Here is a 27,285-nt window from a genome sequence, read left to right on the forward strand (position 1 = left end):
CTTGGCTGATCCATGTATGAACTTAAATGAACTTATTTTTATTTTCTTTTTAAATGTACTGAACCTGATCAGAACCTATAGTGGCTGGTCCCCATTGCTGTTGATCTCCATTGCTATTGTTACAAGAAGGCTACCCAGCCAGCGACGCGGACTTATAAAAAATATTGGGGGGGCCCGGGAAAGCTCATGAATAATAAATAAGCTCATGAATATGCAAATAAAGTGGCGCCGCCTCCTCGTGAGCGAATAGGGGAGAGCGTGCTGCGCCTATTAATCAGCTCCATAGGAAATTGGGTGGAGCTTTTGCTCGGGAGGGAGGGCAGGAGGCATGCAGCCCGCCCCCCCTGTGCATTTTGGGCTGGGGGAGGGGCGGCGATGGCGCTCTGCTGGAGGGGCGCCGGAGATTATTGGGGGGGCGGAGCCCCCCCAAACGAATTTTTGAGGGGGCTCGGGCCCCCTCAAGCCCCATGGAGTCGGCGCCTATGTACCCAGCAAGAGTGGAGAGGCTGTTGGGACGAAAATAAACTTACTTATCTGTAATATCCACACCAGTTTTCCCTGTCTCCCCTACCCTGCTGTTGATTTTTTAGGAATTGTTTGAAGTTCCTGTGGGCAGGGACCTCTTTGTATTCTGCAAAGCACCAGGCATAGTGAAGGAATGATCATTAATCATGACCATTTAGTTGTTAATAATGACACCGATTAATAATTATTGCAAAAAATAAAACCAATAATTAATATTTATTACCAACAGATAATATAAAGCATATTATCGGTATATTGTTGTTTAGTCGTGTCCACCTCTTCGTGACCCCATGGACCAGAGCACGCCAGGCACTCCTGTCTTCCACTGCCTCCCGCAGTTTGGTCAGACTCATGCTGGTAGCTTCAAGAACACTGTCCAACCATCTCGTCCTCTGTCGTCCACTTCTCCTTGTGCCCTCCATCTTTCCCAACATCAGGGTCTTTTCCAGGGAGTCTTCTCTTCTCATGAGGTGGCCAAAGTATTGGAGCCTCAGCTTCAGGATCTGTCCTTCCAGTGAGCACCCAGGGCTGATTTCCTTAAGAATGGATAGGCAGTGATCCATGAAGGGGATTATCGGTACAGTGGTACCTCGGGTTACATATGCTTCAGGTTACAGACTCCGCTAACCCAGAAATAGTGCTTCAGGTTAAGAACTTCGCTTCAGGGTGAGAACAGAAATCGTGCTCCGGCGGCGCGGCAGCAGCAGGAGGCCCCATTAGCTAAAGTGGTGCTTCAGGTTAAGAACAGTTTCAGGTTAAGAACGGACCTCCGGAACGAATTAAGTACTTAACCCGAGGTACCACTGTATATACTATTAATAAATCTTATTTGGGGAGGGAGAGAGGCGGTAAAACCACCTCGGTAAGCGGGCCTTTTTTTCATCTTCGTGCCTTCTAAGAAGCAAGCGCTACTGAATTCCATGGGCCTCCTGCTCCCGGGCTGAAGCGTGCATAGCATTGCAGCTGAGTTGGGGGCCATCTGGCATCCCTTTCAAATCCCAGCCAGGAACTTTCCGAACTTTTCGCTCTTTGAAAATGTTGGCTTCCGGCGTGGGCGCGCGCGGGTCCCCTCCCCTCCTGCCTCTGGCTCGGGCCAATCGGAAGCCGGCAAGTTGATTGGGAGGGAAAGGGGGAGGAGAGAGAGAGAGAGAAGGCAACCTGTCTCCACGTGACACTTTCAAAACCTTCCCCTTTGTCTGAACTGCGGGTCGCTTCTTTGCGATCGTCCGAGTCCGGCTGCGTCTTGTGCGCCCTGGAGTTGGTGGCGCGCTCCGGCGCGTGCGAAGCCGGTGCTTCCCTCCCCCGCGACACGCTTCTGGCGCTGCTTTGCTTGCGATTCCCCCCCCCCGACCACCCCAAATTGCGGTGGCCCCTCCGATCCTTGCCTCTAGTAGGGATCTACCGCTCCTCGCTCCCCCCCCCCCAAAGCTGCGGGCGCATGAGAGGCGATCTCTCCAAAAGGGACAGGAGCCCGGGGATTTAGAAAGCCGCGTCTCGGGGGGGAGGGGCCATGGCCGGCCGCAGAGCAGTGCCCCCGTCGCTGTGGTCCGGGAACGAGCGGCTGCGGATCGGGGAGCGCCTCCAAGCCAGCCTGGCCGGGATCTTCGAGCTGGATCTCCTGCGGGAGACACAAAGGGAAACGGTGGAACGCGCTCTGGAAGGGAGCCGGAGAGATGGCGAGACGCAACAGGTGTGTGTGTGTGAAAGAGGGAGAGAGATCTGAAGGGAGGGGGGAGGAAATGGGGGGGGAAGTTTGCTTAAAATGCCCTTTAACTGCCTTTTGCACCAAAGAGTTCAGGGCGGTCTACAAAAATGAGAAACCACTAATTCACATAACTTGCGATTCAAAGCCAGCCGATGGGTACAACAAAGTGCAACATTAAAAAAATATATATGCCAAAACTTTAAAAAAGGAAGAAAGAATAGGGTGCATATCTTAGAACAAAAGGAAAGCTATTCCAGACTCCTAAATGCTCGCTGCTAGGCATGCTTACTCAGGAGTAAACTTACAGGCTGGGGTAGATAAGGCCAGGAGGGGCTTAGCTTGCTAGGTTTCCAGTGCAGGCTTTTAAACTGATCTACCCTAAGCCAGTGTGCAAAGGATTGCAATCAGATAGCCCCATCCCAGGCTATCCATTATATATAATTATACTGTATGCATTATATATAATTATACCACATGTGCCTCAAGGTATGTAATCTGTTGTAGTTGACCCGTTGCAGAGCTACAATTCCCAGCCCAGCACCCTTAAACTACAATTCCAAGTATTCTGGGGGGAGGACTGCTGTAAAGGTATGATGTGTTTGCAGCCAGAGTCCCACTCAGTTCAAAGGCATTTCTGTATCTGATTGCAATGCTGCAGTCCTGCGCACACTTAACTTGGGGGGAAATGTACCAAGTCGGAGCGTTAGTCTGCATTGTAAACACTGTCAAGCAGCGGCTTAGGGTGTGTGTGTTCAGGTGGGGAGTGAAGGGGCAGGGTAGCTCAGTCAGTAGAGCATGAGACTCTTAGTTTGAGGGTTATGGGTTTGAGCTTCGTGTTGGGCAAAAGATTCGTGCATTACAGGGGTTTCGACTGGATGACCCTTGCAGCCCCTTCCAACTCTGATTCTGCATACAAGGCAAGATGCTCTTATTGCCGAACTACGACATTTCCCCCACTAAACAGGGCTTTACAGGGTTTGTTTTAAAAGGCTGTTTACGACGAGCTCAGTGCCAGACTTGCTTTTTTATTATATTTTGTCTGTTTTGACACACGTGGTAAGGCAGTTTAGGTATTTTCTGGAAAGGCAAAGTGTAAATGATAAATTGCACACAGTGAGACTTGCGTCTGAGTAGACAAAATGTGGGCCTTTGGTGTGATCCAGGGAGGCACTTCTGTGATGGGTTGTGCCTTGACTCTTCAGCCATTCACAGCAGGTGAAATGCATTCGAGCAAAGTTGGCTTTCTAGTTTTGAGGTGGGGGGAGTAGCTTGCTTGCTGGTTGTTGGGCAGTGATACCTTTCGGGGGAAGACTTTGGGATGGGGTGAGCAGGAGGGGCCCCAAACAAAGTAGAGCACCCCCATTTTTAAAATCAGCTTTTATATAACAACAACCAATAACAGAATGAATGTATAAAAACACACACACACACACAACATATAAACAAGTAAAGAATCCGAAGTATTCCACACATTTCCAAACAATGTACCGGTAAATAACACAAGTGAAAATACTGAAATTATCCTCTCTCCAGAACTAGCGTGAGGAGGTTTCCTTGCTTGATTGGAACATATTGAATATAGGGAAATCAATCAATAAATTGGTAAAGGATCCTTTTCTGATCGACCTCGAGGCTTCTCAACCACACTGGTAAATTTTTCAGAAATGTAGCCCATTTTGAAGAAAGTGAAATCATCAGACCTAAAGAAGCCCTGTATCCATTATGTTTAGAGCAGGCATCCCCAACCTGTGGCCCTCCAGATGTTTTGGCCTACAACTCCCATGATCCCTAGCTAACAGGACCAGTGGTCAGGGGTGATGGGAATTGTAGTCCAAAACATCTGGAGGGCCGAAGGTTGGGGATGCCTGGTTTAGAGTCTAAAGCTGCTTGGCTGCACCACTGTTGTAAGGATTTTTAGAAAGAGCTTTGGGCCTAGGGGGGTTTGATACAGAAATGCACTTCTGTGTGTTGTTGCTTAAAGGACATACTTGAGACCACTTCAGGAAAAGTAACTTATGCCTTAATTTGAGGGTGGGTCGGCAAGCTGCTGGGGGCTACTTGTGAGGTGTGGGTGGGGCTACAGGAAAGTCAGAGGTTTCTGCATCCAGCTCCTCTTCAGGTAAGCAGGAGGCATTATCACAGTTGGGAGACCCATTCCAGTCAGGCACAGATGCTCAAGGAGCTGGTGAAGGACATGGAAGAGTCCCAAGGGCCAGACAGAGAGGCCTAGAGGGCCGGCCCCCCATGCATCAAGTTCCCAACCCTTACCTTAGCTGAAAGAGATCCAAAGTGTGCCTTGCTGGTTTCATTTGAAAACCTGTCAGTTGACTACAAGAAATCTAGTTTCTTATTTAAAAAACGTTAGCCTGTTTAAGGACCCTGGGATAGCTCAGCTGATAGAGCATGAGACCCTTAATCTCAGAGTCATGGGTTTGAGCCCCATGTTGGGCAAAATATTCCTGCATTTCAGGGGGTTGGACTAGTTGACTCTCGCGGTCTACAGTTCTGTGATTCTATGTTGGGCATAGAGATGTGGTGGTTGTTTATAAAGAAAAGAACAGTCTAACTTCAGCTGGCAACACCTGTTCATTGCTTGGAGCTTTTTGCAGGGAAACATATTCCAAATCATGATTTAGAGATTTATGGTACTTTGCCGAGTTAAAAAACAAAACCTGAGGAAGAGTGGTCCCTGCCCTGAGGAGCTTGGGAAGTCAGCAGTTGGGGTAGAGTATATGTCTTGGGGGATAACGGGAGCGGGGTTGATTTGGAGACAGAAAGATTTGGTTTGTACCGCCAGGTGCCCTGACCTCAGGGAAGCCTGGATTCAGAAGGGCTGTGGCAGAAACTAGGAAGAGCAGGCAGGTGTGTGAGCTTGGGGAAGTAAATAAGTAAGGCTTGCCGACGTGGCAGATGTTTAATGAATGTAGGAGAGGAGCTCTTGAATAGAGGAACAAGAAGAGAGGGCGGTAGTCTGGGAAAGTTGAAGGAATGGGAACTATAGAAGGGAGCAATGTGTTCAAATGACAAGGGGAGAGTTTGTGTCGACGTTTCGGGGAAATGGCGTGATTCTGGCAGGACCCCACGTCTTGTGCGCTGGATCTTGCACAGGGCAGAATGTTTACACCAAATATGTGCAAGGTCACACTCTTGCATGTTTGTCTGGAATAGCGCCCAGGTTCTGTTGTTGCAACCACACACGTGTTTTGGAACCCGCCCATCGGTATCCACCTGTAATGGTGGCGTCGGCAGCAAGGAATCCACTGTTTATATCCTGAATGGCTAAGCAGGTGGGGGGGGGGGTTATTTTTGCTTTTCTGCGATTCATCCTTCCTTGTTCTGAAAGAATTTGCTGGGGGGGGGGGAGTTGCTGCATCGAAACTCGGACAGCTGGGCCACTGAGGAAGCAGTTGTTATTAACTGCCCAACAAAGGCCGGCGTGTTGCTTGAAAGATTGCATGCTCCTCTTCTGGATTTTCCCTGTATGGAGTTGCCCTACCAGTTTTGCATCAAAGACATACCCAGTAACTAGCTTCCCATTTTATATTGCGTACAAAAAGGTTTCTGCCGAATTGTTAGCTCTGCTTTTTCTCTCTGGTCTGAGCAAGGTGTTTTGGGAAGCTTTTGGCAATTTTGGAAAATTAATGAATTTTGGTAAATTAGCAGCTGGGCTCGTTGCAGAGAAGAATATGCCAGCACAGAACACCTTGACATTGGTCTGATGAAGCGATCTGCCTCTTCTGAAAGCTTGCACAAGCTGAGACTACGGCCTGTTGATGAGGCATCTGTATCTATAAATATGCCAGGAAATGTCACTTTCCTTTTCTGACTGTTCTCTCTCTCTTGAATCATCCTTGCTATTCCTCATTGTTCGCATTCGACATAATGTTTTGGTGACTACCATAGTCTGTGAACTGGGATCCTTGATCAGCATTGCCAATTGTAAGTGCAAAATTAGGAAGCTGGTGCTCCTTCTGGGATGAATTAAATTGGATAACACAGGAAGCTGTGATAGACCAGGAGATAGTTTTTTCCATCTAGTCCAGTGTTTTCCCAAACTTGGGTCTCCAGTTGTTTTTGAACTACAACTCCCTTCATTCCTAGTTAGCAGAACCGGTGGTCAGGGATGATGGGAATTGTAGTTCAAAACCAGATGGAGGCCCAAGTTTGGGAAACACTGCTCTAGTAATTTTATTTTAATTATTATTTATTTTATATACCGCCCTTCATCGTAAGATCTTGGTGTGGTTCACAAGATAAAAATATAGGATAAAGGCACAAATAAATAGACAAAAGCATATCAAAGCAATGACCCTCTCTCCCACAATAGACTACACTTGCCTGCTCTGATTGATGGCAGCTCAAGAGTATGAGGACAAGAGTGTCATCTTGCAGACAGAGTAGGAGACTGTTGGTACTGAGGTCACATGCTCACCATGAATTCAAAGCAGCCTTATACCACTTTAACAGCTATGGTTTCCACGAAGAATCCTGAGGAATGTAATTTAAGGGTGCTGGGAAATGTAGTTCTGCAGGGGATTTCCTAAAGTAGACATGGCCAAACTTGGCCCTCCAGATGTTTTGGGACTACAACTCCCATCATCCCTAGCTAACAGGACCAGTGGTCAGGGATGATGGGAATTGTAGTCCCAAAACAGCTGGAGGGCCAAGTTTGGCCATGCCTGTCCTAATGACTCTAACCATCCCTAACAAACTACACTTCCCAGAATTCTTGGGGTGGGAGGGGAACAATGACTGTTAAAGTGATACTGTATTAGAATTTGTATGTGGTGTGGATTTGCCCCTACAATAGTGCATCTCGCAAGTCTCACCAAGAGGGTCATTTGTTATTAAAATTAAAAAACAAGCTGACTTCTGGGTGTTAGGATGTGGTCAGAGCCTGGATTGCATCTGGATTGGAGTCTCTCCTTTGTAAATGAGATCTTCTCTTTTACTGCAGTCTCGGAATAAAATAAAATAATTCAGGGAATCTGGGCTAGAAACAGCACCGGCGAACCCCTTCCAGGCTCCTCTTTGTCTCATGCCGGTAGCAGCTGTTGCTGCAGAGGTCCTCCCCGTGCTGGGAGTCCTGGCAGGTGGGGTTTGCCTTGTGGTTTGGCTCGCCAGCTGTGGGCGTAGGCCGGCCATTCCCCCTGCATGCGTAGGGTGGGGTGAGAGAGCACAGCAAAACAAAGCACCTGCTGTTCGCGACGGTGACTTCCTGCTTGGCACATCTGCCACCTGGAGGGAACAGTGTCTGTCCCTCTCTCCCTCTCCTCCAGCTTCCTTGTTTTTGCTCAGATTTGTAGACCCGAACTACCTGACAAGAGTCTCACTGATGCACAATTCTTCTTCCCGTCGCTCTGAGTTTCCATTCTTCTCCTGCGTTCAGGAAGACCCTTAATATGCTTTGTCTTGCCCACTGCAGAACCCTTGTGTGTCTCACAGGGGATTCTGGGAAGAGCATGCGAAATGCATTCTGGGAAAGGGCGCACATGGTTCAAGCAAGGTGCTTGTGCTACAATGAGCTTGCACTAAAGCAATACCACTTTACTGAAAATCTAGTTGTCAGGAGTCAGCACTGCCTCCTCTGAGGGACAGAAGCTCTTTCCCAATCCTGCTTCCTGGGACTCCTCTAAGTGGAAAAGCCAGGAATTGAACCTGGAAACTTCTGGATGCAAAGCAGGCGCCCTCTTCATTGAGCTGTGGCTCCTCCTAAGCAGCCCATGTAGAGCTGACTCATGTGAGAAACAAAATTGCACAGCTTTTAGACTATAGGTGGAGGGGTGTTGCCTGTTTAAATTGGCACCTATTACTATTTTTTAATTTCTTTTTAAAAAAACTCCAGCTCCCTGAAGAGAAAACATTTGGCATATCAGTACTGAGGCTGCTTCTTCCTGACATGCTATTTTATTTAAATTTTAATATCGGAGTCAGTTTTTTTTAAATATGGAGGACCTATTATTATTATTATTATTATTATTATTATTATTATTTTATTTTCATTCCTGTATTAAGAAAAAATCATAAAGCAGTTTGCAACCTACATTAAAACATCAAATAAAACAATCCAGAATTAAGTATTAGTGAAGAGAGTAAAGTATACAATCAGAGTAACACGATGAACAGGAAATTAAAATATTATCTTAAAGATTTCAAAATGAAATGTTACCAAAAAGGTCAACTACAGAATGCACATTTAATGTGGCAGAGTTAACTTTTTTAATATTATCAGGAGCTGTTCGTACCCCCCAGGACCTGTTTGCTCAGTATCGTGGGTCCAGCTTTATGGAACTCCATTGCACAGACAAGTGCCCTTCCCTGTTGAATTTCCGGCTGCTGCTGCTGAAGACTTTAAAAAATAATAATAATCAGCAGGCATAATAACTGAATTCTGTGATTTTATAGCTCAAACTGATTTTCCTCTTTATCCTATTGTTCATAAACTTTTTTACTAAGAGACATTTGAAATTCAGGGGTGTATAAATGACCAATAATAAGTGATTGCTTTCCACATAGGTTCCAAGACAGGGTAGAAAATAAGAGTAAAAGCAGTTACAAAACAGCAGGGGAAGAAATAACAGAAGATGAGTTTAAAAGCGATACAAAATGGGATGGCCATGGCAGAGACTTCTTCACCCAGCTGGGAAAGCTGCAGGCATGTGTACACACGATGCTGGTTTTTTCTACTGACATACCCTCCAACATTTCTCTGATGAAAATAGAGACATCCTGAGGAAAAGCAGGACGTTCTGGGATCAAATCAGAAACCGGGACAGCGTCTGTAAATCCATGACTGTCCCTAGAAAATAGGGAACGTGGGACCTTCTTCATGCAAAGCAGATGCTCTGTGCACTTAGCTCTTCCATAGACACAGCTTCTATCTTTGCTCAATGGTGTTGTGTGAAGAAGCCTTCTGTTTTTGTTTTATGGGGGGGGGGGGATGCTGATGGCCTGAAAGTTGATTTGTCTTTCGAGCCCTCTTCTTTCTCCCTCCTGCATGCCGACACACCCCTCTTAAACAGCTCGCTTTATTTTATGGGAGAACAAGCTCTTGGTCAAATGGACAGATGGCAGCCGCCTGCGGGGAGCTCCACCCGTGGCAGGGAGGGGCCGCTGTGTACACCCAGTGACCTAATCGTGGGCAAACAGCGTTATCTTCCAGGCTAGGCAAGGAAGGGTGGCATATCAGCCGAGGGTGGCATGAGATCGGGCCTTTGGTCCGTTTAGCTCAGGAATGTCTGCACTGGTTGGCAGAGGCTCTCCCCTGGGTTTGAGGCTGGGAGTCCTGGCCCCTCCATCCTACCTGGGGATAACTAAGGATTGAGCCTGGGCCTGCCGTGTTTCGCAAACTTGGGCCTCCATCCTTCCTGCCCAGAATCGAGGGCTGTAGTGAAGATTGATCAGAACTTTGCATTTATTTATTTTTTATTAAATTTTATTAAATGTTACCAAAAAAATAAATAGAGAAAAGAAATAGAAACAATACATAACCATACATAGAAACATTTATCTATACAATTTTTCAGAACGCAGACTAGAAAAGAAGAAAGACAAAAGATAAAAGAAAGAAACAAGAAAAAAATACTTTTCATAATCAATTATTCCAAATTCATACTTCAAACATTACAATATATAAATCCTAGTTAAAATATTACAAAAGACTTCCACCGCATTCGCCACACGTCTCTTGGTTAACCAACAGAACTTTGCATTTATTTCTTATTGCATGTCTGTCCCACTTTTTTATCCAAGGAGTTCTCCATCTCATTTAATCCTCACAACCCTGTGAAGTAGGTTTTGGCTGACGGGTGCAAGCTTTGTGGCTGAATGGGGATTTGAACCCTGGTCTCTTTCTCCCAAACCCTGCCACTCTAACCAGTATGCCACACAGTAGTTTTTAAAATACTGTTCTGGCTCTCATCTGTCGGCCTCGGCTCTGCTTATCTCTAAAGTGAGAACAACATCGATCCAGTTCACAAAGTTCTCATGAAGGTAAACAAAAGACTTTTTAAAAAAACAGTGTAAGGCGGGTTTGCCTGTTTTAAGTCATGCACAAAAAAAGGCTGACATTTGCTCAATGTGCAAAGAAGCGTTTTGTCCGCACAGCACGTTCTTAATTTATGGAATGTGTTGCCGGAACATGTGGTGGTAGATACTGGCTTAGCTGGCTTTAAAATCAAAATAAAAGGATTAGAAAACCAGAAAACCAGCGAAGGGCTCCGTCTGCCATTGTCCATTAGCTGGCAAAGACTGGAACCTCCAAGTGCAGGGGGAATATATCTCGGATTACCTAATGGCAGGGAGAGACAGCAAGGGAATGTATTTGCCTTCTTGCCTTGCTTGTGAGCTTCCCACAGAAGCACCTGGCTGGCAACTATAGAATTAGGATTTGCTGGTTTAGATGAACCTTGGGTCTGATCGAACACTTTTTCTTACTATTTTAATTTTTTTATTGCATTTATATCCCGCTGCCTTCTCCAAGGAGCTCAAAGTGGCCTCCATGGTTTTTTCCCTTCGCCCCAGACTGCATGACCAGTGGATGAGGTTCATGGGAGTTGTAGTCCAACAGCACCAGGTGTGCCACAGGTTTCTCCTCATCCCTGCACTATGTGTAATGATAATAGTGTGGCATTGGTGTTAATGAGACTATCATAATTTCACAAAATTTTATGCTTTTGGAAACAGAGGTTTTTATGGGCAGCTGTAGCTCTGACTCTTTTGGGGGGCTGCTAAATTCTTAGCGAGATATTTCTTTTTAAAGAGCAGATAATCTTCTCCAGCACTTGAAATTTGCCAGGTGAATTTTGCACCTGGCTACTGGCCACTTTTGACCAAGCGAAGATGCCTGGGCACCATCGGCGCCTGACGTCTTCACCATCTGGAGATTCCTGCATGGGGATCCTTGAATCCGGACTGTTTTCACACACTAATACCCCATCCTGTAGAATTCTATCCATTATATTTTCTCTGCACAATGTTGTATTGAAAAATACGACTTAGAGCCATCTGGTCCAAAAATGGCAACTAGACATTTTGGTGACTGTAACTCTGGTTTAAGGAGCCATTTGACGCCTAGTTTATACATCTCTGAGTTTCTAACTCTGATCTTATATCCCTACCTGAGTCCATCTTCTCAGCAGCCTTTTTGGAATAATAAATACAATTCTATAATTGGTTATTATTCCTGGGTGAACTGCATAATCAAAATGTTATAGCAGTTTCGAAACAAGCATTTGGGTTGTTTCTTTATTAGTGAATGTAAAATTTCAATTAAAAAATGATGTAAACACACAAAAGAGGGTTGTCTTTGCAACAGTTTCCTTCTTGAGAATTACAAGCATGTCTGGCCTTCACAGAGGTGTCAGGGCTGTCATCATCTGAGGCCTTTCTCTGCATGCCTACTCCAAGGGAGGTCCAGAGGGTGGCAGAACCAAAGTGGGCCTTTTTAGTGGTGGCTCCCCACTTGTGGAATGCTCGCCCTGGGGAGGCTTGCCTGGTGCCATCTTTACATATCTTTTTCGCCAGGTTTTTGGCTTCTAATCACTTGCAACCTCCTTGAGCTGGCAGGATGTTTTAAACCCACTTTCTGAAACCAGGACTGCCGTTTGGATTTTGTCTTTGTTTTCTTTTACGCTGGTTTCAATGTGCGCATTTGTATAATGTCAGTCATATTAACTTGATTTTTGGAAAAAAAGAGGCAACCAATAGATTTGATGCAGAAAACAAAACATTGCATCTCGCTCCACCGATGGGGCGGATTTGGGGGTGGTAATGAATTAATGTGGACAAAATGGCAGCCCCAACCTGGGCCCTGTTAGCTTGGGGGCCCAAGCCTAGAGGAACGGCTGCTTCCCTCTGCCAGCCACACACACCATGCACCCGCCACATGGCACGTGCGTCCGGCCGTCTCGCTTGCCATTTCAATAGGTAGCCAGGAGGCCCCAAGACAATGGCGACAGCTGCCTGGCTTTAGGAGAAGAAAGAGGAGGAGGATAGACCACCCCCCTTCTCCTGTTCATGTTTCATTCCTGCTGGCTCAGCAAATGGGACTCTTCCCCGCTCCCCCTTTCCTTGCGTGAAGCAGCTGTCTTAACTGTTGTGGGGTGGGGAGGGGGAAAACTCCATAGGCATGTTGCAACTTTTACCCCTCCAATGCCCCACGGAGATCAATAAATCTTGGAATCTGGCCCAGGTGCAGTCTGGAGGGACAGGCAGGGTGGGTTAGGAGATAAGCCGCAGCATGTTTGCTTCCTCTTGGCTTTCCGCACCGGTTAATACCTTTGGTTTTGGAGTCAGGCCTTGCTGTCAGCCTGCCTTAGGAACCTAAGATTTGGAAGGGACCCCCCCAAGGGGTCATCTGGTCCGATTCCCTGCAGCGCAGGAGTTGCAGATGAAAAATCCCTGACAGGTGGCCATCCAAATGTGCACACTGTAAATACAACGTCTTAAGGGTTTACAGAGAACTTTGTAGGGTGCCAGCCAGCCGGCCATGCCCTGTTTCAGGATACTCCATTCCATTGTTCGCCCTGCCCAGGTCCACCCAGTGAGCTTTGTTGCTGAGTGGGGACTCTGTGTCCAGCTGAGCATTCTCAGCTGCCGTTTGAGCTACTTTGGGGTTTCCCCCTTCCCCTAGGGTGCTTTTTTTTATCTAAAGATTTGTTTGTACTTCTAAAAACCTTGGGGTTTCCCCAAGCCTGCTGCTATCTGTCTCCCCCCCTTTTTTTTTTTTGCAAAATTCACACTTTTTTGACTACGTAAGCATTAGCGGATAGCGAATGAGTTTACTCTAAGTATAGTATAGAGTTCAGTCCCTGCCATAGATGGGCCCATAGTCTGATTTGCTGTAGGACAACTTCTTATACAGGTGGCAGCCATTTTGTGTGCGGGTTCTGTACCTGGCCCCTGAACGTGTTAGCGGCGCACTCATAAGCCCACCATGTTCTGCCCCCCTCCATATCTAAAACAACCCATTTGTCGGCAGTCGCGTGTCAATTGGACACGCACAAAATGGCCGCCTGTATTCCTATGAGACCGCTTTAAACAGTCATGGCTTCTCCCCAAGAATCCTGGGAACTGGAGCTGGTTGAGAGTGCTGAGAGTTGTTAAAAGCCCTACAATTCTCCTCACTGAGCTCTGATTTGATCCTGGGAAGACTGTGAGAGGAACAGGGGCTTCCTACCAACTCTCAGCACCCTTAACAAACGGCACTTCCCAGAATTATTTGGGGGAAACCATGATTCTCTCAAGCGGTAGCATAGAGGGTGACTGGCGAGGAAGATTGGCCTCTGTTATCGCAGGCCTGCTGTCGTGTGGTGGTGGTGGGAGACGTTCCAGCGTGGGGCTTAGCGAGGGGCCCCCGAAAAGCCTGAGGGTGGTTAGCTGGCTTTTGCAAAATGGGATTAGACAAATCCAATGAAGGGACACATCTGTCAGTTGCAAGATAAAAGCATCAGAAACCTCTGTGTACAAAGCGTGGGGCTCCTTCCTTCTATTTCTGCTCTCTGGGAGAAGAGTTCCATTCCTTCCGTAGCGAAAAATTAGCACCGCACAAAAGAGAAGGATCAACCTTGAGGTTTACAAATGCTTAAAAATATTGAAGGGAGAGACCCTTAAATGTGGGGGGACCAGGCAAAGATAGACCCTCGAGGGCTCGACTGGAGGGGGGCAGGACTGAAACCCAGGTGGACAAGAGAATGGGATGGCTGAAGGAAGTGGCGCGAAGAATGAGGTTCCGTTCTGCATTTTTCGTATTTATCTGTCCTGGCTCACACCTGCAGACAGAAGCGGGTGTTGCTCATAGACATCGGTGGAGAAATCCAAAAGCCCAGTGTGGCCTAGTGGTTAGAGTGTCGGACTAGGATTTTGGAGAGAGACCAGAGTTCGAATCCCCACTCAGCCATGAAGCTCACTGGGTAACCTTGAGCCAGGACCTAACCCAACCTCACAGGAGAAAATGTGGAGGATTGTACCGCTGACCTTCTGATGGCAAGCCCAAGAGGCTCAGTGGTTTAGACCACAGCGCCACCCGTGTCCCTCACATATCTGGGTGGGCCTGCCTGAATTTAAAAAATATAGTACAACAAAGATGTCTGCCTAATTTCAATGGGCAGGGAGTTCCAGGTTGCAGGTGCTGCCATGCTGGAAGATTGATACCTTATGAGTGTGGAATGGAGATCATGTGGCACTTGCGAAAGAGCCAGCTGCGCAAATTGAAGTAGTCAAGTGGGCATATATGATAATAGCAAAACTTTGAGTTTGGCCTGATAAAAAAAACCAGCAGCAGTTTCCTTTTTCCTCTGCTGTTCTGTCTCACAAAACCCTTGCTTGTCCCCCCCCCCCCCCCGCAAAAAACAGGAGGACCAAAGCAGCCTGGGCGATAACCGACTGCCCACCACCACTAAGCTGGACTGGAGCAAATCTGAGGACCTGCTGGGGACCCCAAAGGAGCCTCGCACCTACAGCTCATCAGAGAACATTGAGGCAGACCCCGGGGTGCTCCGTGCTCACATGGGGGACGGATCAGAGAAGGGATGCCTTGGGTTGCGGATGGTCAGCGAGCAACTCCTTTCCTCCAAGAAAGCTGGAATCAATGGGGGAGATACCCAAGAAATCTTGGAGGCAGACTCCAGGCCCAGCTCAGGTATGCCTGCTCCAGGTTCAGCAGGGAGGAATCTACCTGCCTGGTGGATTGTTTATTTGTATTGTAAATTTAACAGAAAAAAAGAAAGAAAATCCAGGCAGCTGTCTCACATCAGCAATAAAAATTGTCCCTCAGTTCTGATTTAAATGTTTATATTAATATAGGCAGTTCGTGTGTCCAAATAGATTTCCAAACAAGACTGACGAATGTAATATATATGTTCAAATGTAGAAAGGGCAGTTGATTAGAGCATGGTGCTTATAATAATCTATGAACCTTTTAGTCCTGAGGTATAAAGGTTATATTCAGTTAGTAGGCCCATTGAATTTAATGAACATGTTAATCATGTCTGTTAACTTCTGTAGTTCTGCTCTGAGTAGAAATAGTATTTGGACACAACCCTAAGTCTCTGCAACCAGAAGGGTTTGCAGGGTCCACTTCCATTGTCCATCTGTTAAGTCCTTGCACCAGAGCAATGGAATGGAAAAGTAGGTGAATGTCTGAAAATATTAAGGATTTTTCCGAAACAAAGCTAACGCAAACAATATTTTCTGACCAAAAAGAAGACACCCTCCACTAGACACAGCCACAACATGCACCTCAAAGATTCATTTATGAGCATTGCATCCCTATATCTCCACAAATACTTCGCTTCCTGGTCTCACAGGTCGCAATCCCTACGACACACTGGTCCTTCTCCCAGAAAACATCTGATCCCTTTTCTTTAAATCCAATTAAACTTCCGTCCAGAGTGCTGCACTATCTAATTTTTATTGAAAATGTAAAAGACAAGGCTGCAAACAATAAATAACAAACACATAAGAGAAAAGCCCAGAATTGCAGCAAAGGTAAGTAAAAATAAATAAAATATAGAACAATAATCAGGGGTTAGTCTGATTTATTCTGCCTCTCTTCCCAAGTTTCATAGTGTGCAGCATAGAGTTCCCAAGATACCAGTCACTGATCTTGAGTGTCAAAACTTTTAGCTATTAAGAGATCCATAAATGTGTATTTCTGGCTGGTGTATTTGAGCCCTCCGCTCCCACATGTATATATTTAATAACATCAAACTAGACTGGATAAACTGTGGCTTTTCTTGATTTCCCTCTGTGTAAACAAGACTTTTTATGTTTGCTTTTTTGACGTGGCCAGATTTTTGCCACCTCAAATTTCCACCACGGCCAGAGCACTGCATCTTCCTTCTCTGTGTTTTCCAGGGTTTTACGAGACGAGTGAGATGGGCTCCCTGTCTGATTCCTGCGCCTCCGTCCACAGCGATGGGCCTGGGGGTTCCCGCTGCAGCATTGGATCCCTCTCCCACTTGCCAGGCCTGCGGGAGGCCACCTTCTCCCGCCCGCGCTCTACTGACGAGGCTGCTGTCCGCCTCCTAGACCTCCAGCTGCAGCGTCTCACCTTGGCAAACGCCTCTGGCGTGGACGGCAGGAGGCCTGTGTCGACAGGTGAGACGTGCTTGCATGAACAGGGACTCTCAGGCTTTGCAGATCGGCTGTGTGCTTGAGCCTCTCTCCTCTGCTCCAACCAAGAGAGGAGTTAAAAGGGAGGAATGAGGGAGAGTACAACAAAGAACACAGACTGGGCTGCACATGTCTGGGGCAAGAGTGTAGCTCAGTTGTAGGGCACCTGTTTTGCATGTGGAAGGTCCCAGATTCAATCCCTGGCATCTCCAGGTAGGGCTAGAATAAACTGAGACCACGTTTACACTGTACAGATAGAGCAATTTGATACACAGTCCTTTGGGGGAATAGCTTTGCTTTCCCCCAAAGAATTCTGGGAGCTGAAGTTTGTGAAGGGTGTAGAGAGTTGTTAGGAGGTCCCTGTTCCCCACACAGAGCTCCCTTGGAAAATTTTTAAACCGTTCTGGGGATTGGGGCTATGTGAAGGGAATAGGGATGTGGGTGGCGCTGTGGGTTAAACCACAGAGCCTAGGACTTGCCGATCAGAAGGTTGGCGGTACGAATCCCCGCAACGGGGTGAGCTCCCGTTGCCCAGTCCCTGCTCCTGCCAACCTAGCAGTTCGAAAGCACGTCAAAGTACAAGTAGATAAATAGGTACCGCTCCGGCGGGAAGGTAAACGGCATTTCCATGCGCTGCTCTGGTTCGCCAGAAGCGGCTTAGTCATGCTGGCCACATGACCCGGAAGCTGTACGCCGGTTCCCTCGGCCAATAAAGCGAGATGAGCGCCGCAACCCCAGAGTCGGCCACGACTGGACCTAATGGTCAGGGGTCCCTTTACCTTTACCTTAAGAACTCTTTAAAAAAAAGACACCTCCTAGGAACTCATGACTGTTAAAGTGGTATAATGGTGCTTAAAGTGTATGGTGTGGATGTTGTCCATAAGACAGCTTTCCTATGACCCCCAGTTCCATGAGGTGATCCTGACTTCTATGTTCAGCTTCCTGAGAACCTTCTTCCTCCCTTTCAGTTTGAATTGATAAATGGGAAGTTTTTCTCTTTATTATTACTTCCTTTTTGAAGCATCCTTACCTTTAGTGGTTTATGAAGATCAGTAATAAAGCAGACCCTGTTCTCAGGCTTATAATAACTGAAAAGACATGACACACAAGGAAAAAGGGGAGGAGGAAAAAAAGCAAACTCAGCTCAGGTGTTATGTTTTAGTTATGAGATGGCACCCGTCCCCCAGGGCAACTGGACTCTGCTGCCATGGGTTGCAGAAACAGATTTGTGCCACCCCAAAATATCATCTTCTAAATTTGTTTTACTCCATCAGCACCAGCCAGCAATTCAGATGTTGCTGAATGACTACAGGTTCCCCACCCCTGTTTTATGCCCATGTGAGTTCAAGGAATGATTGAACATGGGCAATACCCAATACTAGGTCTTCTGAAAATAGACCCATTGAAATTGATAGGTATGACTACGCTAAGAACATTAATAGCAATGGGTCTGCAGTGAGTCTAACTTAGGAGGCTACAACCAGGTAGCTTCTGCCTGCCTTGAATCCCTGTTAAAGAGACAGTCCATCTTCTACCTTGCCCTGCCTAAGGTCGTTGGTTCCTGTTACCCATAAGTCCCTTGTGTTCCCTTGCTGCAGGTGACCTTGAATTCCTCTTGGGCCTCGGAGACTTGTCCCTCCCACTCCCAAAGAACCCGAGTCTCCAGCTGCTGCAGTACAGGTCAGACCTTGTCTCCCGGAACACCAACGAGATCTACCACTACCCGAGCCCCTTGCATGCCGTGGCTCTCCAGAGCCCCCTCTTCACCAGCAGCCTCTCCCAGAGCTCGTCTCAGGAGGATCTGGATGAGGGACCCCTGGAGCAGCCTGGCACCAGCTCCCCAAAGAGAGCGGCCGCGTGCTCCAAGGAGCAGCAGAGAGCCCGGTTGGACCAGTACGTGGCCAAATTGGTGCTGCGTTACAAGTGCCGCTCCGCAGCCAGCAGGCCAGAGTCCGGATACCTGGCGGGGAATCAGAAGAGCTTGTCAATGTCCTCCGTCTGCAGTTCTGTCCTGGGTGCCAGCCAGCTCCTGGCACCGGCGCCCGGGTGGAAGATCCGGCGGCGCATCTCTACCTGCTCGCATCTGCGTTCTCCAGAAGGTTCCGAAGGGGCATGGGACTCGCGGGTTTTGGACAGCCAAGGGGATTTCACTCCGTTTCTGGAGATCGCCTCAGTCCAGTCCAGCACCACCAACCTCGTGAAGGCTACCGAGCCGTCGGTGGTGTCCCTGCCTGATCCTCTCCCATTGTATCCGGAACCTTCTGTCATCCCCTACCCAAATAAGCAACATGGCGGATCGGAGAGAGAGGTCCTGGGCTGGGTCAACGTGGCCCGTTGTCATGTTGTCCAGGCCGAGGCTCCCTTCAGAAAGGAGGCCTCGTTGCCGCAGGCCGCTATAAACTTTGACAGGCTGTACAAAGGCAAACATGCCTCGCGGGAGTTGGTGAAAGCAGCCGAGAGGCAGGAGAAGCCGGCCGAGAGGAGCTGGCTGAGCCCCCGGGAACTGTTACGCAGGCTGAGCCTTCGCCGTAGGCCGTCTGCTCGCATGGGGAGCAGGGCCCGCGCCAGCTCGGAAATCAATGTCCACGCGGCCGCGGGGCTGGGTTGCCACAGCGACCCACAAGCCAGCAGAGGCAAAGCGGTCAAGCCGAAATGGACATCGGTCTTGGAGATTTCCAGCAAAGCCCCCGGACGGCAGCGGCTGAAAGCCGGCACCTTCCACCCGCCCCAAGTGCTGAACCGCCACCTTGCCTTTTCCTCTGACTCGCCAACGTCGTTTTGCTTCCTGGGCAGCAGCCATCTTGACCTGCCGCCTCGGCAGCGGGCTGGACTTGCCAGCGGCAGCCTTGGAGAGGTGGACGCCACAAGCGCCGTCAGCCTGAACGGAGACTGGATCCACCATCAGCTCGGGGACAGGTGGCCCCACACTGCAGCCACGTTGGACTCTGCCGACTTGCCAGTCCGCAGCTTCAAGCTCCGGCGCAGCCGCTCCTTCAAGGAGCTCAAGAAAATGATGTCACGCTCCTTCAAGGGGTCCAGGACCACCAAGTGACTCCTCCTACCCCCAAAAAAGGGCTGTAAGATGTGTTGGGTGGGTGAGTGGAGGAGGTAAAAAGTGAAGAAGCTTCTTAAGCATTTTTGAGGCTTCTTGATTGACCTTCCTAGACAAGCTTCCCCATCCCCTTGGACGACAGGGGTTGTCTCCCGAGTTTTTTCCGCAGCCTTATTGCTACGTACATCCTTGAATTTGGACATTAACTCTTTATGCCTCAGGATTTCTCACTGGCCTAAACAAGAACCAAAGATGGACATGGAACTCCAGGTCTCCTTCGATAATGTTTTCCTAAGAATGGATTGAGGGGCCTTGAAGCCGCCTCACCTAACCCCGGTGGCGGCTGTTGCCCATTGGGACTGATAGGGTGGCAGGTGGGGAGCCCCACAGTAGGTGGCGCCAGAGAGCCAGTGGCAGGCAGAACCAACACATTCTAGTTTTGTCCCCATGCCCCCTGCTGAGTTGTGAAAGGGGCAGCGCAGAGACTGAGGAAAATGGCAGGCAGTGCCACCCCCTGGACTGGATGTAACAAGGCAGGCGGGTGGGGGCTGGCCAGGGGCAGACTGAGGTTAGTGGGACAGCATTGCCTCCGCCCTCATGTACCCGCTTCCACTGAAACCCTTGAGTTATGGTAGTCTCGCAGCCTAGCCAATATGAGGGTCAGAGATATGCTGAATCTTCTACCCCCAATGTCCTTTAAAAGTTTTGCCTTGCCTTGGGTTCCCACCCACCACAAATATGGTAGGGGAAGCACGCAGATCACCATACAGTGGTGCCTCGCAAGACGAAATTAATTCGTTCCGCGAGTTTTGTCGTCTTGCGACTTTTTTCGTCTTGCGAAGCACGGTGTCGGGAAAGTTTTGGAAAAGCTTCAAAAATTACCAAAGTCTTTAAAAACCTCAAAAAAGGCTACCACACCGCGTTCTATGACTTGCTCCTCGAAGTCAAGTCGCAACTGTATTAACGGTGTTAAGAAAAAGGAAACGAACTTGCAAGACGTTTCCGTCTTGCGAAGCAAGCCCATAGGGAAAATCGTCTTGCGAAGCAGCTCAAAAAACAAAAAACCCTTTCGTCTAGCGAGTTTTTTGTCTTGCGAGGCATTCGTCTTGCGAGGTACCACTGTAAGTATTTTTATTATTATTTTAGGATCCAGGCCATGCCTTATATCCCTGGGCAATTACTGAGGTATTGGAGGAGGAGGAGGGCGCTTTTCATGGTTTCCCATGGCTCAGACACATGATTCGTATTGTGGTTCGACCACCCTCTCTCCCTGTTGAACTCCCAGCGCTTGGTGACAACTTATTCTGTTTCAGCACACAGTTTGCGAGGGGGTTCCCCAGCCCCGTGATTCTGTGGTTAATTTTAACTTGCTTTATGTTCTTATCTCTCTTGTACGACGCTTAGAAAAGGCAGCATGTAAATTATTTAAATAAATAAAATGTGCAGCCTGTCCTGAGGAACTCACAGCCTGCCCAACAAAGTCATTCCCTGACCACCATCCGCCACCATCCTGGATTTTTCTTCTTGGCAGTTCGAAGCAGGTGGTGAAAACCAAAGAGGGGTTTGGCAGGGGTCCATTGTGTGTCCCTGGTGGGGAGGGAGCTGTGTTAACAGGTTGCAAATCGTGATTTTGAAGTGGTATTAATTTGCCTTTTCTTCAAGGTTTTATATTGCCTTCCTTTTCCAGTAAGGGTATAATGCAGAGTTGTGGCACTTTGGATGCCAATGGACTACAGTTCTCATATCACTACCCAATGTGGTGTCGTGGTTAGAGTGTCGGATTAAGACCTGGGAGAGCAGGATTCGAATCCCCACTCAACCGTTGAACTCAATGGGTGATCTTGGGCCAGTCACTGCCTCAGTCAGCCTCACCTACCTCACAGGGTTGTTGTGGGGATTCAATGAGGAGGGAGGAGTATCTTGTACTTGAGCTCCTTGGAGAAAAAATTGATATACAGTGGTACCTCGGGTTACAGACGCTTCAGGTTACAGATGCTTCAGGTTACAGACTCCGCTAACCCAGAAATAGTACCTCGGGTTAAGAACTTTGCTTCAGGATGAGAACAGAAATTGCGGTGCTAAAGTGGTGCTTCAGGTTAAGAACAGTTTCAGGTTAAGAATGAACCTCCGGAATAAATTAAGTTCTTAACCTGAGGTACCACTGTAATGAAATAAATAAGCCAGCCTTTGGTAGTCGGGCCCAGTGGTCAGGGGCCTGATGTTCAACAACATCAGACAGGCCACAGGGCCCCCCCCATTCCTAGTGCAAGCTAACCCTTCACCCCCCAAGGCCTTCACCCCCCCCAATTCTTCATTTTGGCCCCCAAAGGCTTCCAAACGTCTTCCTAGATATTTCTGTCTGGTACCGCTGCCACCTTTAAAGGGGGGGAGTGGCTGTGCTCCCGTCTGCCTCCCTACCCCCCCCCCAACTTTAATTAAAATGGGTGAGTAGCCTTTGGCAGTCTGGATGTTTCTGAACTACAGCTCCCATCTGCCCCAGCAAGAATGGCCAACGAAGATGGGGATTCAGCAACATCTGGAGGCCCAAGTCTCCCCACAGCAGACTCAAAAGGAGGTAGCTTTTTTAACGTCGTCCTTTTGATTTTATCCGTCTTGCTCTTTGAAACTGTGAACCTTATTTCCCCACTGCATGTAAATGTTAAGATCAAGATAGAAAATAAAAACGAGCATTTTGAAATTAGGCGTCTTGCTTTGGTCTTGGGAATGTGGGATGAACGGAGTGTGTGGAGATTTAAGGATGTTTTCCTACTGAAGCATTATTACAAAGTCTTGCAGCAGCTGAGTATATATGCCAGTATGTTTTCTGTCCATATACCGTATTTTTCACCCTATAGGGCGCACCGGCCAATAGGGCGGACCTAGTTTGGGGGGAGGGAGGGAAATAAAGGAAAAAAAATATTCCCCCCCCCCAGGCACAGGGCTGGGGCGGGGGAAGCCCGAGCTTCTCCTGAACCCAGCCCCCAGAACAGGCTGCTGTCCGCAAGCCTGGGGAGCCCGGCGGGAACTCCCGGCGGGCTCCCCAGGCTTGCGGAGAGCTGCCAAAGCCCGGGGCGCGCTGCGGAGCTCCCGCCGGGCTCCCAAGGCTTGCGGATAGCTTCCTGAAGCCTGGAGAGCTAGAAGGGTTGGTGCGCACCGACCCCTCTCGCTCTCCAGGCTTCAGCGAAAGGCTGCATTTGCCCCATAGGACGCACACACATTTCCCCTTCATTTTTGGAGGGGGAAAAGTGCGTCCTATAGGGCGAAAAATACGGTATATCTATAACTCTTTACTGACTGTGACTGTCATGAAGGAACCCTGTACACAGGATAAAAAGCTCCCCTTTCATCCTCAGGTGGTTGTAGGTTACTGGACAGGGGTCTCTCCTGCCGAAATGATAGACTTTGACACTCTTCTGCACCATTGGAACATTGCCCCATTGATTTCCAGAGAATAATGTGCCCTTCAGACGGTTAAAGTCCCCCATCCCTGGTATTTATGATCATACCTCACTGCGTTTTCATATTTGCAATGCAACACTTTGCAATGCACACTGGAGAGAGGTGTGTTCCCACCAAGCCCTGGGTTGTAAAATGGAGTGGGGGAAGGAGAGGAGGGATGCCAGATTATCCCTCCTATAATTAATCCCTCCCCGCTTAGTGCCTAGAAGCAGGTAGGATATAGCAAGCTGGTTTCTCCTGCCTTCCAGCCACACATTTTTGCCGCCTCGACGCTCCTGGTTATGCCTTGAAAAGGCTGAGCGAATTGCTGTTTACGGCGTGCCTCCTGGCACCGCGCAGCTAATAATAGTAATTAAGGAGGCTGCAAGACTGTGGGGGATGGGGTTTGGCAAGCCGGAGCTTGTTGTCTGGTCCTGCCGCAGCCTTCCAGCCCAGAACGTGCATTTCCCAGCAACAGAAAAACCTCATCAAATAGCTTGAGCGGCTCAAAGCATTTTGCATACATTGTCTCAGTAATCCTTAACCAACACCCTGAAAGTAATATTCCCCCCATAATGCAGATACGGAAGACCGAGGCTGAGAGTGAGAGTGAGTGACTCTTCTATGGACACGTAGTGAGTGGCAGAGGTGAAATTTGAACTGGAGCCTTTCTGAAGTTTGGGTGTATATTTAAAGTGTTATTTCCCACCCTCAGAGAACCTTGGGAGCTGTAGTTTTTGATAAGGGCTGGGAGTTATAGAAAGCTGCAGTCCCCAGGGTTCTTTTGTTGGGGGGGGGTTACTTTAAAAGTAAGGTTGAGTATGAAGCCTTAGCCACTATATTGCATCAGGAAAGCTTCACCAGGTAGAAACTTGCTTCCTATCAGGTGGATTATGAGGCAGAGAAGAAGTATAAGGTGAGAGTGCCTTTTCAGGTTGCACCATTAGGAAGGGAGAGGCAGCCCACATGGCCTTAAAGGACAGCAAATAATAAACTACAGTGGTACCTTGGTTCTCATACGCTTTGGTTCTCACACTCCGAAAACCCAGAAGTAAGTGTTCTGGTTTTCAAACAATTTTTGGAAGCTGAACGTTCAATGCGGTTGTCGGCTATTGTTTCCAGGCCGCCTACACCAATCAAAAGCTGTGCCTTGGTTTTCGAACATTTCAGAAGTCGAACGGACTTCCGGAACTGATTAAGTTTGGCGCTTTTGTTTTTGCTATTTTGCATTTTTGTTTTTGAGGCTTTTTCGATTAATTTGTTTTTGTGACTCTGTGGAACCCAGTTCAGCTACTGATTTATTGATTGTGTGACTGCAGAAATGGATAAAAGTCCCCCATCCAAACATTGACTATCATCAGTGCAAGGAAGAAAAAGATTAAATTTTCATTTTTATCATCTACAATACTGTCTTATTTTATAGTACAGTACATTGATAATTGCTTTTATTTTATGGCTCAATGGTCTCGTAAGATTGTAAAATTCATGTTAAACTGCTGTTTTAGGGGTTGTTTTTTAAAAGTCTGCAAGGGATTAATTCGTTTTGTGTTACTTTCTATGGGAAAGCATGTCTTGGTTTTGGAACGGACTTCCGGAACGGATTAAGTTTGAGAACCAAGGTACCACTGTACTTAGTTCAGGCACATGGGTTCTTGTTTGGTCTCTTGCCTTTTATAACTAACCCTTTTACCCCCACCCAACACTACCAGATCCACAGTTGTGGCTGGATAGAGGCAGAGGCAGACAAAACAGGGTAGCTGAGGGGCAGAATGGATTACTCCCTGCTGTATAAGCCATAAACCATACACCTCGTGACGCCCAAACACAGAAAAGTCTACATCTGAGTGACTGAATTATTGCATATTTTCCTTCCACCTCAGGGTGTACAGTGTACACGGTTCTTCTCTCGCTCATTTAATCCCTGCACAACAACCCTGTGAGGTAGGTTAGGCTAAGAGACAGTGACTGGCCCAAGGCTGCCCCATGAGCTTCCTAGCCAAGTGGGGTCTTGAACCCTCTTCTGGTCTCAGTCCGACACTAACCACTACACCACACTGCCTTTTGACTACCCACTTGGTGGTTCTAACAAGCCCAGTTTAGAAAACAAACACACTTTTTGCTGTGTACACACTACATTTAAATTGTACACACCCACAGCATCCTGGGAACTATTGTATTAAGACTGTTGGGAATTGTAGTTCTGTGAGGGGTACACTACAGTTCCCAGATTTTGGGGTGGGGGGTGGGGAGATGTATGGTGTGTACACAGCCATAGTTAAATGGTTAGGAAGCAGAAACCTCTGACCAATAATCTATTAATCTCCCAGGAGATCCTGCTCAATCTTCTGCCTGCCTTCGATTTAGTTCATTGTTATATTTTTGTCACGTACTGTATATGAGGAGACAGAAGGCATTTGGTTCCGCCCCCCTGGCCTAAAATGTCATACCCAGGCCTCCTTAAGACAGCTATTTTAATCAATGGAATTTGTTAATAAGAAGCCCGTATCTGCTTAGGAATGTCTTCAGTCATTATTCAGGGTCTTAAGCAGTGTTTAATCCCCCAGGAAAAGGGATTGATTGTTAAACCACTGTGAGAATTATAGCTCTGTAAAAGGAGCAGGGGTCTCTCACAACTCTCTGTACCCTTCCAGGTTTCATTGTGGGGTGTGTGGGTCTTAGGGTTGCCATATTTCAAAAAAGTGAAAATCCGGACACAAAAGTTGTTGAGCTTTTATTGGCAAAGTTGTTGAGCTTTTCTCACTGTTCTCCCCAGTTGCCTTAATAAAATTTTATTTTAATAAAATTATAATCGTGGAGATCTGTGCATAACAGTTTATCTGCTGCATCTTGGCAAGAACAGCCAAATACTGCTGAGCAGTACACACCCTGAACCGATCACATACATACGTACATACATAATTTTATTTATATGCCGCCTTTCAAACAATGCTGAAGGTGCTTTCAACATGAAAAAATGCAGAACAATGACATAGCAAAGTAGGCATAATGCATACCCTCCACCATCCTGCTGACCATAATCTCTCATGTTTTTAAATACGTTACATGTTTTTAAATACGGTATGTTTTAATTACTTTGTCGCTTTTGCGTTTGCTGCCTTGGGTTTGAAGAGGAACAGGGGGTTAAATAAATAAACTTTGGGCCCTCTTCAATTACCATATTTTTCCGTCTATAAGACGCCCACATGTATAAGACGACCCTACTTTTGGGGACTCCAATTTAAGAAAATGGGGGAAGATGACCCCCGTATATAAGATGCCCCCAAATTTTTGACATTATTTTTTAGGGAGAAAAACCAGGCTTATACAGTACACGGAAAAATCGGTACCTCTCTGGGGGCACACTCAGGACTGTGTCATGCAAGTTTCCTTCCTTTCAGGAGTTAATTTCCTCTCACTTGCTTGCCTCTGACCTTTGGTTGCTGACCTGTCAGCAAATATTGCCACCTTGTGGACTAGCACCTTTCTTTGGCGATTAAAACAACCGCCCCAAAGCAGTTATCTTCTAGAAGCCAAATTTCTGTTTGGTTCAATGCTACCACACCCACAATGTACTCATGCACCGCACACACATTCCGCTGCGGTTGCTACCAAGTCACAAAGGTACTATAGACACAGAGGCCCACGGGCAGCCCCCCCCCCCGCAGCGACCCCCACCCACAAAAAGAAAAACTTGCTGATGTCTTGTTTGCAAGAGGCAAGGTCACAAACGGCAGCTGAGAAAAGCAAACAGCCCCCTTTCCCAGCTGCTGACACACACACACATATTTGTTTAAGAGACTGGAGGAGACACGCATGGCAGCAATGAAGGATGTTTGCTGGGATGTCACAGCTGGAGAACCGGGAAGAAAGCAGAAATGACAAAATCGATAAAAGGCAGGAGTTCTGACTTCATACAAGTGCCAACATGGCTCAGAATTAGAAGCCTCTCGGATTATGTCCCCACCATTTTCCTTCCCCAACCCTACTATGAACCTATAGAGTGGGGGTCGCTTTAACCCTCACTCGGGACATCCTTTTTATCTTGTATTCACAATCATTTTGGCATTTTGTGTTGTCAGGGCAGCTACACATGACCCCACTTTCAAAAGTTTCAGGGTGGGCAAACTGCTTTATTTTCCCAGTTGGTGCAAGTCCCGTAACTTCCTTCTGAAATCCTGTAACTTGCTATACCACACATTTTCCTGTTTCTCCCCCCCCCCCTTTTCTTGCACTGTGGCACAAGAGTGCCCCCTCCAGACGGCAATAATGTGGTAACCGTTGAGGACGCCTCGCAGAACTAGTAATAAAACAAGTTTTTTTGCCTGTCTGGTGCAAATCCACCAGTAATGTACTATACTGAATAGGTCACATATTCAGGGCTGCCAACTTGAATAAAACAGGGGGAGTCCAGGTAAGCAATACCCATCAACTTTGCAGGGGCCCAGTCGCT

At 47.6% G+C, this 27,285-nt stretch overlaps 1 protein-coding gene across 1 annotated transcript; it reads left to right on the forward strand.

Annotated features, from left to right (window-relative positions):
• Positions 1–1,681: 1,681 nt before the first annotated feature.
• On the forward strand, positions 1,682–22,095 carry LOC128404382 (dapper 1-like). Its single transcript, XM_053369929.1, has 5 exons — positions 1,682–2,215; positions 14,585–14,870; positions 16,088–16,330; positions 17,944–20,166; positions 20,524–22,095. The coding sequence occupies exons 1-4, from the start codon at positions 2,036–2,038 to the stop codon at positions 19,395–19,397; spliced, it is 2,163 nt and encodes a 720-aa protein (XP_053225904.1). The 5' UTR covers positions 1,682–2,035; the 3' UTR covers positions 19,398–20,166; positions 20,524–22,095.
• Positions 22,096–27,285: the final 5,190 nt, after the last annotated feature.

The sequence above is a fragment of the Podarcis raffonei genome, chromosome 16 (genome assembly GCF_027172205.1).
Source record: "Podarcis raffonei isolate rPodRaf1 chromosome 16, rPodRaf1.pri, whole genome shotgun sequence".
Classification (NCBI taxonomy): Eukaryota; Metazoa; Chordata; class Lepidosauria; order Squamata; family Lacertidae; genus Podarcis; species Podarcis raffonei.

What these genes read in the sequence shown, in the direction of transcription:
- LOC128404382 (XM_053369929.1), top strand. Translation starts at nt 2,036, where the DNA reads ATGGCCGGCCGCAGAGCAGTGCCCCCGTCGCTGTGGTCCGGGAACGAG. An exon ending in GAGATGGCGAGACGCAACAG is followed by an intron (nt 2,216 to 14,584) that starts GTGTGTGTGTGT and finishes CGCAAAAAACAG; the next exon opens with GAGGACCAAAGCAGCCTGGG. An exon ending in CAGGAGGCCTGTGTCGACAG is followed by an intron (nt 16,331 to 17,943) that starts GTGAGACGTGCT and finishes CCCTTGCTGCAG; the next exon opens with GTGACCTTGAATTCCTCTTG.